Source organism: Mustela erminea, chromosome 16, assembly GCF_009829155.1.
Source record: "Mustela erminea isolate mMusErm1 chromosome 16, mMusErm1.Pri, whole genome shotgun sequence".
Taxonomy (NCBI): domain Eukaryota; kingdom Metazoa; phylum Chordata; class Mammalia; order Carnivora; family Mustelidae; genus Mustela; species Mustela erminea.
The window spans coordinates 14099158-14112877 of record NC_045629.1 but is presented as its reverse complement, the minus strand read 5'-3'; the positions used below and the strand labels follow the sequence as shown (position 1 = coordinate 14112877).

At 39.9% G+C, this 13720-nt stretch overlaps 1 protein-coding gene across 1 annotated transcript in view; it reads left to right on the top strand.

The window, feature by feature from the left end:
* Nucleotides 1-13720, top strand: part of ASPH (aspartate beta-hydroxylase) — a 215430-nt gene that overhangs the window by 182725 nt on the left and 18985 nt on the right. The window contains exon 21 of the mRNA XM_032316775.1: nt 13272-13407. Within this exon, the coding sequence (XP_032172666.1) occupies nt 13272-13407 (136 nt within the window). The remainder of the gene's footprint in view (nt 1-13271; nt 13408-13720) is intronic.

Below are 13720 nucleotides of genomic sequence, written 5' to 3'. Positions count from 1 at the left end.
TCAAACACATTCTCTCTCCCTCTCTAAAATAAATAAATACATCTTGGAAAGCAGGCTCTATTTACATGAACTGTCCAGATTAGGCAGTTCATCATTAGGAAATTATGGAGACAGAAAGTAGATTGGTGATTGCCAGGGACCAAGGAGATGGAGTGAGGGGAGTGACTGCTAATGGTGAAGGGTTACTTTTGACGTGATGAAAACGTTCTGCAACAAAGTCGATGGTTGCACAACTCTGTGAGTCTATTAAAAACCACTGTATGGTAAAAGTTAGTTGAGTGAATTTTGGTATGTGAGTTATAGCTCAATAAATCTGTTAACAAAACTAAGAAATTGTGGTAGCATATTGTAATTCAGGTATGTTAAAAATAAATAGGTTTCTGGGGTGCCTGGGTGGCTCAGTGGGTTAAAGCCTCTGCCTTTGGCTCAGGTCATGGTCTTAGGGTCCTGGGATCGAGCCCCACATCGGGCTCTCTGCTCTGCGGGGAGCTTGCTTCCTCCTCTCTCTCTGCCTGCCTCTCTGCCTGTGATCTCTGTCTGTCAAATAAATAAATAAAATATTTTTTAAAAAATAAATAAATAGGGTGCCTGGGTGGCTCAGTGGGTTAAGCCGCTCCTTCGGCTCAGGTCATGATCTCAGGGTCCTGGGATCGAGTCCCGCATGGGGCTCTCTGCTCAGCAGGGAGCTTGCTTCCCTCTCTCTCTCTCTCTCTCTGCCTGCCTCTCTGTCTACTGTGATCTCTCTCTGTCAAATAAATAAATAAAATCTTTTAAAAATAAATAAATAAATAAATAAATAAATAAATAAATAAATAAATAAATAGGTTTCTGAGGGGTTGATGAAAAACACTTAATAATCACCAGGGAGGCAATATAATGAGCAGCTTAGAGGTTAGGACTCCGTGGCTACATTGCCTCATTTTGATATTTGGGGCCATTCCTTACTCACTGTGTGACATTGAGCAACGCTTCTATGTGTTCTGCTTTCATTACCTGCAAAGTACCTATGGAAATGGTATTTGTTTCCTGGTTGTTCAAACTTAATAAGTAAATGGGAAGTGCTCAGTAAGTATTAATTATTAGTAGTCAATTTAATTAATTACCTTGTTTTCGTAGGAAAATATTTCTAGTTTCTAAATGCAACTTCAATGGGGCACCTGGGTGGCTCAGTCATTAAGTGTCTGCCTTCGGCTCAGGTCACGATCCCAGGGTCCTGAGATCAAGCCCCATATCGGGCTCCCTCCTCGACAGGAAGCCTGCTTCTCCGTCTCCCACTTCCCCTGCTTGCGTTCCCTCTCTCGCTGTGTCTGTCTGTCAAATAAATCAATAGAATATTTAAAAATTAGTTTTAAATAAAAAACAACTTAGAAAGCCAATTTTGAAATATTATGTATTACTGAAATAATGTAACAGCTATCGGGTATGGAATGCCTTCTATTTACAGTCAATGCATTGAGCATTTTTGTACATAATACTTCTAATCTTTGTAACATTCTGCAAAATAGGTATGCTTGTGCTCACCTATCTATGAGTAGAGTAAGGAGTGGAGAAATGAAATTTGCCCATGGTCCATATTTAATGATGGCGGGGCTGGGATTTGAATGAAAATCATTGTCCTCAAAGTCCATACCCTCACCATAGCCCATTCTACCTCAAAGTGACTGATGTCTGCTCTTGGTCTCCTGTCCTTCTCCTTTTTGCCTATCATGTCTTCATTTCGGTTCTATTTCCCCAGACTTCTTGATTTCAGCCCTGTCTGTTTTTAAGTTCTCCTTTTTTAAGAAGAAAAGCGGGACTTGAACATTGATCACTGGGTCCCCAGCTGCATGGAGTCTCAGAGTGTGGGACCTCTTATGTCTGAAATCCAGTGCCTCACTTGCTAACTATCTTTATTTGTAGAAATGTTAATATTGTGTCTGGTTATGGATTTCAGATAAAGAAGTCATTTCAAGGGGATCATTTGCCAATACTGACCATGACAGAGACTGCTGTGTAAGGAAACCCAGGGCTGATGTCCATTTAGTGGACAAACCCTTGTACATCAAATTTCTTTCCATTTTCAAATTACAGTTTTGAATATTATAGATCGTGGATTGGGCATTAACATCTTAAAGTGGAAACCTTCTAGATCAGGTAGCTGCATCTTTGGCCAAACTCCTTCTAGGATTATTCTGGCCCTTACATGACAAACACCACAGATAGCACATTTCCATTTAAATTATTCCCACCGTATGTTCAGTGAGAAGTAGAGCAGTTTTCTTGGAGGCAGTGGGACACTGTTCAGTAAAATGCATCATCAGGGTTTTTCCCCTTTTGTTAAATGGTCATTGTTTCCCTCTCATTGTGGTGTTTGCAGTTTTTCAACTCTGCACCGGAGATGGAAAGAGGCTGTGGCAACTGAATGGGAAAAAAAATTAGAGAAAAATATCCCAGTAGAGTTTTCTCTTTTAGGCATATTTTCATTGAAAGTGAGTAGGTTGCTGCCCAAATCACAAATATCAAAGCCTTGGTGCTTTGGGGGTATTTAACATAGAAATTGAAACAAATGGATTAAAGTCTTTGCTAGGTTATAAATAGAATAGTTTTGCTCTTCTCTTTTTGAGATTAGCTTTTGATCTACATTACTCCATGTCTAATTTAGATGTAAAAATGCATGCATAGAAATTGTTGTAATATCCCTAAAACAACAGCAGTGAATAGCAACAGAAAACTATAGTCTTTTTTTTTTTTTTAAGATTTTATTTATTTGGGAGAAAGGGAGTGTGAACATGCATGAATGGTGGAAGGAGCAGAGGAATAGGGACAAGCGAGACTCCGTGCTAAGCCAGAAGCCCACCTGTGGCTCAATCCCAGGACAGAGACCACGACCTGAGCCCAAGCCTAGAGTCAGATGCTTAACTGACTAAGCCCCCATGTACCCCTGAAAACTAGTTTAAAGTATACCTTTTGTGTGTGTGTTTCCTGATACCTCTTTGCAAAAGGAAAACTTGCAAGTTTTTCTGAGTTTTTTTCTGAGTTGTTTGGAGCGGCTGCTCTGGTGTTGCATCACAGGTAAGTTTCCGCTTCCTCACATTATACTTGCATTAGCTGGAGGACTGCCCGGTGCTGTTTTTCTGACGGCATGACACCATGCATAAGAATGATTGATTAAAGTTATACTCCCTCCATCATTTTCCTGCAGACCGTGGCTTTTAATTAAGAAATCCATTGTGTATGAATAATGTCAGCTTCACCAAAAATAAGAGTTACTTAGAAGTATATTCAGTGGTTCCACATTTTTGTCTATACAATTAAATACTTGAATGTTTCCACTGAACTGCTTTTGAAATGAAATGGATTAAGAAAGAAGCAAAAATGGCAGATGGAATTAAGCTATAAATTAAGAAGATTAGCAATTTTTATGAAAGTGTCGTACTAAAAAGAAGCGCTAAAAGCAGTTGCTTAAGATGACCATAATAGTTTAATCCTATTTTTCTAAATCAAACTTTAAACTTTTGGGACACTCCAGTGACACATAAAAAAAATCACAACCGAATGGCAGTAGGAGCCCAGAGAATTCAGGAAATTGGATGGTGGCACAACTTAAAGTGAACTTGAAAGGAGGCTCTCCAGTTGGAAAAGTTTTGTTCTTAGCTACCCCTAGGGAAGGTCACTTCACCCTCTGAACCTCAGTTTCTTTATCTCTAAATTCAAAATAATTACCCCAGTTTCACCTCTCCTGCAAGATTTTAATGAAGCACGAAAATGAAACCAAACCAAACACGACGAAAACACACCATCATGGATGTTCCTGTGTGTTTTCCTGGGGGACCTCACCAAGAGTCAGTGCTCGGCCAAGGTTCTAGGATGGCATCTGATGCCAATTATGGCAACGCAGCGAAAGGATAAGATACATTATAGTCTTTGAATTAATTCAAAGTAAAAGGGTGTTTTCTCTCTTAGAGTGAAATTGGTTAGTTTTCAGTATTGGTCAATGAAAAGAAAATGTCTAAAAATTTTCTTTATCTGTGATTCTCTTTGGGAGTTCACAGTACAGTGTTTAATATTTCAGAAAAATTGCAAACTGTATCTGTAGGTTGGCACTCTGTTTGCTGTTCCAAAATTTTTCATCCTGTAGGTTGTGATTAATGTCTTAGTACACATCCACACAGGTCGATGTCCTAAATATACGTATGCACATATATATTATAGATAATCTGTTTATCAAGCAATTTATTGAGTGTATCCACAGAAATCCTCCCCATCAGACTCCTAGCCCCTTGCTGTTAAGGACTTGGGGGTTTTTGCTTGTCCAGGACACAGCTCAGTGCACTGGTCCCTGTAGACAGAGTAGGGAAGGAAGGTGGTACCTTGGCTCCCCTTTTAACTTTCTCTCACTAGGAATGTTAGCCCACAAGCCTGCCAGTCTGGCCTAGGGTATAAGGAATAGGAGTCTCTTTTGCTTCCTGAAACCCTCAGGCTGGATGTTTCCCCGGGTAACCCAGACTATCTTTTCTCTCTCCTGGTAGAGGACACCCTTTCTCTGTCACTTTCTAGAAAGAGCAAACTCCAGTTCTCCAAGACTCTTCTTTTGTCCCAGTTCAGAGTGCCTTACCTTATCCTTTTTCTTCAGTAAGAGCAATGAGAGACGGAATGTACAAGTGGACAATGTCCAGACCATATATAAACCTAGAACCTTGACCCATAACCTGTAGCAAACCGCCTGGGAAATAACCCAGGAAGCCAGCCTGCTGTAAGCCAGACTTGCAGGAAGTCAGATTGTCCAGAGAGCAATCTCTAGTGACAATTCAGGAAGCTAAAGAATAACCACTGTAACAATTGGCCCCAAATGTCCAGGACTTGATTAGTAACTGACGGCTTCCTTAATGTTTTTCCCGCCTCCAGTTTAGGACCGATCCGAGACAGCCAGATATGCTCTCCTGACCAGTCACATAGGACGCCCACTTCCAGTTACCTGCCAACAGCCTCCTCTCAGGGTACCCCTGAAGCCTTTCCTTTTTTCGCCTTTAAGCTTTCCCAATGCTTCAGCAAAACACAAGTGATGGTGGCTGACTCCCTTGCTCTAGCGTGCTGTGAATAAGTAGCATTCTGTTTTTTTCATTCGGTTGGTCTTTGTTTATTCCCACCATAAGAAATGTCAGATATTTTCTTTTATCTTTATATTCAAGCTGGAAAAACAGGAAATCTGATTAAAATGCATTAGTTTCAGCAGGAGATTGCTTTTTTAATGCTACTTATTTCCCGCAGAGATTTTATTTAAATTATTGCAAAGAGAGTTTGCTGTGAGAGCATTGCCTTCACTACGACATTTGCTGTGATTCATAACTTAAGCTGCCCACTCGGGGGTGGAGGGGGTGCCCTCCACCCCCCAGCTGTTCCCTCTAAGGCAGAGTCCCCTCCTCCTGTCTTATCTAGGATATGCTACCCATGTTTCATTATCATGGTGTAAAGTTTAGGCATTTTTTGGCTAAGCTTCAAGCTGATCTCTCAAAAAGAAAAAGAAAAATAGATATATAATTCCCAAATAATAATTAGCTATAACAACATGTTCACAGCCAATTATATAGAATTTGGTATATATTGTGCTAAGGCACCATTGTTACCAATTCCTTCTAACTCCAATTTTAACATACAGACTTTGCCTGGAATAGTCTTTGACCACATGCCTTCTCTGAATTTAGAGTTAGAACCTTGCAAGGTACATACACATCTCTGGAACTTCTCAGTTGCCAGTATTTGTGTTTTCTCCCTTCCCTTTTTCTTCTTTTTTTTTTTTTTTTTAAATTTTTTTCCCCTTCCCTTTTTCTTAAGAGTTAATCATATGCAGTTGCTTACCTAATCTAGTGAATGTTAATTGGAGCTCTGGGAGTTCTTGTATTCTGTTTTGTCCACGTAGCTCTTCTTGCCTTTTTCCATGACCACGTTTTCTTTTGTTCCTATAAATGTACTATTTTCCATGTTGCTGTGAATTTACTCCTGATCCCCTTCATCTGCTGCTTGCCCTCTTAGCTGGAGCTAGTTCTCACTTGAATATGCACTTGTGTTACGTGTTGATTGTGCCCCCCAAAATTCATATTTTGAAGCCCTAACCCCCCGGGCCTCAGAATGTGACTACATTTAGAGATAGGGTCATTTAAAGAGGTAGTTAAGTTAAAATGAGGCCATTGGGGCGGGCCCTAGTCCAATATGAGTAGTTTCATTATAAGAAAGGGAAATTTGGACACACGTGTGTACACCGAGGAAAGACCACGTGAGGACATAGCCAGGGAGAAAGTTCAAAAGACACCAAACTTGCAACACCTTGATCTTGGACTTCCAGCCTCCAGAACTGTGGGAACATAGATTTGAATCTTCTAAGACACCCAGTCTGTGTATTTTTATGTTATGGCAACCTCCACAAACTAATACGATTAGTGAAGAAACTCCTTCTACGTAGCAATTTGCTATCTTTACTTACTGCATTAGCCAAAACATTTCTTTGAACAGTTCAATTTTCGTACATAGGCAAAAATATTCAAAGCTCAGATGGATGAATTTTGCTTGATTTGGACAAAATTAAACATGATCTTATGTGAGGCTTCAAGCATCATAATCAGTTTTGTTATCATCTGACCACATCGTGGAAGTGGGGGCATACCAACCAAATGATGTAAGGGAAACACATGGGCCAAGTGAAAAGAAATTAGGGTGACAATAAATGAATATATGGAGTAGCAGAGTTTGATCGAAAATGTGAAATGCGATGGTGAGAAGTGTTTTCTTCTCTCTACTACCTGTCTCTGTCACGTAAAATGGCATCAGTTTGAGTTTGGTGAGGTTTTGAAGACGAATTCCAGGGATTACTACGAGATTTTGCAGGCTTGTGGGATTTTGTTTTCTCAGTTTTACTAGGAGGTCCTTCTACTCTATGAGAAAAGAAGGGAGATAAAGAATAATGACCTATTTGAGATGTATAGAAAATACAGGAGGAGAAGGATGAAGCAGGACCAAGCAATACATTTAATACCTCCCACATGAAACCTCACTTAAATGATAACAGAAGGACCCAAAAAAGGGGGAAAAATGACAGTAGAAAAGAAAAACTTCGCTTAAATAACAATAAAAATATAAACCTGCCCCCCTCCCAGAAAAAAAACAGAGGGAAGCAAGAACAGATGAGCAACACCAATGTGTTTTTTGTTTGTTTGTCTTTTGAAAAGCAAAGAAGGAAGGATCTGACTTGGTCGTTCCAAGAAAGCTGAAATTGAAGGAAATGATTACAGAGGAGCTTCCAAAGGGAAGGGATTTAAGGCACCCGCCACCGCAGCAACCGTATGGGCTTAAAGAAGACACTGTTCCCCACCTGACATTTCAGATGCCCAGTGAGAAAACTGGCTTGATGACACGCCCAACGGGAGGGCCTGTCAACCACATGCCCTCCCCTTCCATGCAGCTCCTAGTCACTGTCTCAGTCCTATAGGACTCCCAGCTGAGGGTCGCCTAACATGGGAGAGACCCCTCAACACAAAAGAAGATAAAGAACAAAACAAATGAAGAGTACAGTAGAGCTCAGGGGAAACTGAAGATCCAGGGAGCAAATGCCAACAGAAATAATATCTGTAAGATGCTCAGAGCAGGAAGAGAAGATAGTGTCGCCGTGAGAAAAGAATAGGAAGGGATGCTGTGGGAAGAAAAAGAGACCTAACTAGGGCTCTGTCAGAAATGTGCAAAACAGCATCTGCAAAAGTAAAAAGTTTCATAGCAGTATCAGAAGCTAAGTCAAGAAAACCCGCCAGAAGGGAAAACCAAAAAAGATTGAAAATAGACAAGTTAGGAAAACTAGAGGTTCAGTGTAACGTGTTCAACATACAAATGAAGGAAGTTCCAGAAAGAATAGGGACAGAATGGAGAAGAAATTATTAAAGAAATAAGACCGGATAGTCTCCCATTGAAAAATTGTGAGTTTCCATATTGAAGGGACCCATAAGTGACCAGCACTTAGACTAAGATACAGTTTCAGGAAATTTTAGGAAGCCAGAAACAAAGAGATTTTAAAATCCTCATTACTATCATCACAGTTGTACTTACACATAGAAGTACTTTTTTTTTTAGCACATTTAATCTTAGAGACTCTTGAGAAAAACTGTAGTATTTCACCGTCTTTATAAATGAGGAATGTTAAGTCACAGTGGGTAAGTGAATCCCCCAGTATCGCATAACTAGTAAGTGGGAGTCAGATTTCCAAACTGGGCAGTCTAACTCCATACCCACTACACTGTACTGACTTCTATAAAGTTTTCTGAGGGACACCCCCCCCCCCCCGCAAAAAAAGAGGATCTCCCAACAGCAGCACTAAAATTTCTAACACAGTGTGGCATTGTTTTCAAAATTCTCAGGAGAAAGTATTTCCTACCTAGAATTCTGTAAACAGGCAAGCCTTCAATCAGCTCTAAGTATAGCTTCAACTGTTTTCAGAAATTTAGTGTTACCTGTGCTGTGTCCTTTCTTGGGAGCAACTAGAATGCAGTAATTAGGAAGACCACTACACGGCAAAAGTCAAGGGCAGTTCCCTGATGAGGCTTGCCCAGCATGCCCAGTCCAGATCAAAGCAAGTCAGTTGGCTACTGCAGGATTATCTTCAGAAAAAAGAAAGAGAAAGAAAGTAGTGGCTTATCTGATGTTTTTGGCAAGGGGTGGAATATTATCAAGAGATTTTGTATCACCCTTCTGGTGCTGTAAAGAACAAATAGTGGTAAGTGCATTTGAAAATGAAGCCAAAGGAAAGGGGGCAGATATGTAGCATGAAGGGTCCTCATCACAAGACGACTCGAGTGTGAATGATAACTCATTGTCATATAAAACCCGAATGTGAATTTGATCAGATAGATGAAAGATTTGTGAATTTAACTGTAGCAAGATTGAGAAGAGGGAAAAGAAGACAACAAATTGTTAACATGTTACCTTCTCTAAGAGAAAGATGAGTGATAATGTCTAGAATGGGATAAATCAAGAAATAGTGGTATATAAACATAGTATTTATTTTTTTAAAGATGTTATTTATTCACTTGTGAGAGAGAGAGACAGAGAGAGCATAGCAGGGGGAAGAAGCAGAGGGAGGAGGAGAAACAGGCTCCCCACTGAGCCTGATATGGAGCTCAATCCCAGGACCTGGAGATCATGACCTGAGCTGAAGGCAGACGCTTAACCATCGGAGCCATCCAGGCACCCCAAAACATAGTATTTAGATAGAAGCAGGTAAATGCAGAAGAGGTGTTTAAAGCAACCCGCTGGGGTTGGACTCAGGATGGGAGAAGAATTGAGTAAGAGACTATACTGCTTTTATTATAAGACCTGCAGTATTAGTTAACTTTTAAAAATATATACTTTTAATTGAGTAAAAATAGAAAGGGAAATTTAACTGTTTAACTGTAAGAATCAGTTTAGCTATAGTTTGCTCCCCTTAAGACTTTCTGCAAGAAATAAGTTTTCGGAGAAGACTTTAAAAATAGACAATCTAATTTGATGTTGAAGAGAAAAGCATATCATCCAAGTGAATGAGGAGAGTTTCTGGGAAGTGAGGACCTTGTCAACTGGTTGGGGGGTCTGGAGTAAAGTGAACTATGGTGTGTTGTGGGATTAATGAAGCTAGAAGCTGGGAACTCCACTTAGAGATGACTAGAGTGCTAGATACAGCTGAGGTTCAACAAAAAACAAGTGCTTGGGGTGAGTTTACAAAGCCATGTGGCACCGTAAAAACAGTCAAGTCTCTGTGCTCTCAGATGAATGCTTCCACAAGGAGAAATGTCAATTAGAAGCTGTTGTCTTCCCAGCAGTCAACTCAAATACCAGCCCTATCAGTTTCTTTTTTCAGTTTTATAAAATGGGTGTATTTAGGGTCAAAGTAGTACTATTTTAGATGAGACCTTTCAAAATGTAAGCATGGCCTCTCTTGTGAGCCTTCAAGCTCCTGCTGAAATTTACTAAAAATTGGAATTTTTTGGCCATCCCAGACATGTGAGTGATATCACTGTAGAAAAGATGCATATCCATTCCCTTTCTCCCCGCAGCCCTTCCTACTCTCCCTCTCTCCTTTCTCCCTCCCTCTCTCTCTGTGTCTCTCAAACACACACGTACATCCTGTGTAATTAGGTTTGGTGTTTAATCCCCTCTAATCATGTGAATTTTATACAGTATGGTTCCTTGGTTTATGCTTAAAAATAAAATTCCCAGATCCCACCCTAGATTTCTCCTGATGTCCATAAAAGAGACCGTGGTGAATCTTTCCAAAGTTGAAAACAAACAAACAAAACAAAACAAAAACAAATCCAAAGTGTACTCGTTACTCTGGTAAAAATTGCTCCTAAGACAAATTTTATTTATTTAGTGATGCAATCGCTATAACATTTTCCTTTGGGCTTTCTGCCCTGTTTTCCTAAGAAAAGATCAGCTCTTGCAAAGATGCTCCTAACATCAGCTGTCAAAAGAAAAGCAAGAAACTTCTAGAATACCAGGAGGGATGAAGGGAAGAGCCTGCTGTGTAAGGCTCCAGTAACCTCATTTGAAAAGTAATTTCATGTGTTAGAAAGGTAATTCTCCCCTCATCTGTGTGACAACTTAACAAGAATCTAACAGATTTATCTATCAACTCGAACAAATTACAATAGCCACAACGAGTGTTGGCGATTTAGGTACATTTGAAAAGATGTGAATATATGGGTTGCTTTTTTTTTTTCTTTTTCATAATCTTAGGATTCTTGAAAAAAGCCATTATATTTTGTCACTCGGGGCCTGCCGAAGTGAAGGTTTTTGAGTATCTTTTTATTGGAATCTGTCTTTGACTTGCTCTGTATAAATCACCTACTTGGGATGAAGTAACATTGAAATTACTGATGGCCAGCACTAGCATAAATCAGTGTGATGGTAGCAGCAACTGTGGCTTTTGACACGAATCAATATGTGGGTCTCACAGAAATAGCAGTGTCAAACCCATACATTGTTGTAGCCACTGTGGAAAACATGATGGAGTTTCCTCAAAAAATTAAAAATAGAACCACCACATGACCCAGCAATCCCACTTCTGGGTAGATATCCAAAGACAATGAAAATGAGATATTGAAGAGATATCTGCATTCTCATGTTCATTGTACAATTATCCACAAAAAGACATAGAAACAACCAAAGTGTCCATCAGTGGATGGATGGATAAAGAAGATGTGGTATATATATACACATAAATACACACACACACACACACACACACACACACACAAATATTCAGCTGAGAAAGAAGGAAATCCTGCCATTTGCAACGACATGGTGGACCTTGAGGGCATTGTGCTAAGTGAGATAAGCCAGACACAGAAAGACAAATGCTGTATGGTATCACTTACTCGTGGAATCTGAATTTAAAAAAAAAAAAAAAAGGCAACTCCTAGAAACAAAGAGTAGAAGAGTGGTTGCCAGGGCTAGGGTAGGGTGTCTGAGTAAAAGAAATAGGGAGAGGTTGGTAAAAGGTACAAACTTTCATCCATAGAAAGAATAAAGTCTGAGAATTGAAAGTTTAACGTGGTGACTATAGTTGATAACGGTGTATTGTATAATTAAAATATGCTGTGAGAGTAGAACTGAAATGTTCTGAACAGAAAAATTTAAAAATGAAAAAATGAAAGATAAATTTTGAGGTGACGGATGTGTTAATGAACCAGATGGGGGAAATCCTTTCACAATGCATACGCATATCAAATCACCATGATGCATGCTTTACAATTTTGTCAGTTATGCCTCAAGGAAGCTGACGTTTAAAAAGGAAATAAACCAGTAGACTCAAAGAAATGAAGAGGGAAAGAAGAAGTAGAAAATCAGTATCTAATCTTAAAAATCTATGTCTAGCCCTAGAATATCTTGATAAAACTAATAATGTAAAAAATGTTCCCTGGGCTGGGCTGAAGTTGGCACCATGTTTTCACACAAATCTCTGAGGGCATCTGTCTCTCGGAGCTCTCCTGGCTCCTTATCACTTTCCTACATGGAATCACGAATTCATAAAACATGGGCTGGTAAAACAAACAAACAAAACAAAACACCTTAACACACTTTGTCTCATGCTTTGCTCTATCCAGGAATGTGTCAACCAGTTTTGCTGGATTAATTCAAAAGATAGAGAGCCATGTTGTACACAGCACCTTAATCCACTTTCAGGGAGCACTGATTGGTGTTTTCACTTTTTGTGTGTCAAAATCTTTCTTTTTGTTTGTAACTCACTCATTCTAGTGCCCTGCCCTCGAGCTCTTTCCTCTTGAAATCAGGTATCCCGCGCCTCCCTCTCCATGTACCCGTTTACTTGACTACTCCGTCCCCCTCTCGTTTAACACAGAAGTGTTTGGCATTATGAACATTTCAAAATCCCAGTTTATCTATACAATGAGTCCCAGAACATTCAGTAGGAAAGCAGTTTTGTTCTTTTTCCCTCAGAGTAGTTCCTCTCAGTTTGCCACTCCACAGGCTCGCCCCCGCCTGCTTTCCACTCTGCTCCCACCTTCATCGGCATCACGGTGTGGTGGCAAGGCTGACCCGGACGGAGAGCTCCAGAAGACTCCTTCCACACATCTGCCAGCCTCTGCCTTGCCGCTCCAAGGCTCTGCTGCTCTCAAACCCACTTTCTGACAGGAGCTAATGCACCCTGGTAAAGGAGAAGTCGGGAATGTTTTTGTTTGGCTGATTCTCAACATCAGGGCATTTATTTACTTTGCTTTGCTTTACTGTTCACTTTGTAATTCATCACATGTTCTGGTGACACTTTCCCAATGCCTTTGAAATGTAATTACAGTTTACCATGTTGAGTGGCATCTTCACGAGGACCTCTGTTGAAAGATGAAATGAAGTCCCTGATGTGTATTCTTTCCGTGCCAGGTGGTCTCATGGAACATTCTATAACGTACTGATATAACAGGGTCAACAAGAGCAAAACTCTTGTTCATTTGTGATCTTTAAAAACAAAAACAAAAACACAACAACAACCTTTAGGCAAATATTAAAGTAATTTTTGGAAGGGATTATTCCCTGAGGAATTATTGACATTTTCATTCTGCAAAGACATTGAGTTCTCAAAAATAATAATAGGGCTTTTTTAAACCCTTGACAAGAAGTCCCAGAGGAAATAGAAATTAAGCAACCTCGATGAGAGCACGGATTTCATTACTTTATTAAGCAAACTAACAAACAAAAAGCTGAGAGTCATCCTAATGACTAGCAGGCATATTTTCAGTCCAGTAAAACCGAAATCTTCTCTTTAGTCCTTAGAAAGAAACTGGAAGTTAATCCGTGATGAAGGCCTTGCAGTGATGGATAAAGCCAAGGGCCTCTTCCTGCCTGAAGATGAAAACCTGAGGGAGAAGGGTGACTGGAGCCAGTTTACGCTGTGGCAGCAAGGTGAGTCCTGACTTCTAGAATGTTCTCTGCAGCCAATAATCTGATGGGAAGAAGGCTTGAGTCTTCTCAAGCTAATTCCCAGAGCTGGAATTCCCCAACTTAAATGAAACGGCCCCAAAAAATACATATTATCAAAATCCATCATTGTTTCTTAAAACTACATTTGAACACTTATTTGTCTGTGCCTGTGTTCACATGTAAATCTACGTGTGCATGTATGTAGGTATACTCACATGTGTATTTCGATAAATATATATAAAACTCTGATTTTCCTGGTCTTTCCCATTAAATAAGTTATAAAGAGTGACCCTAC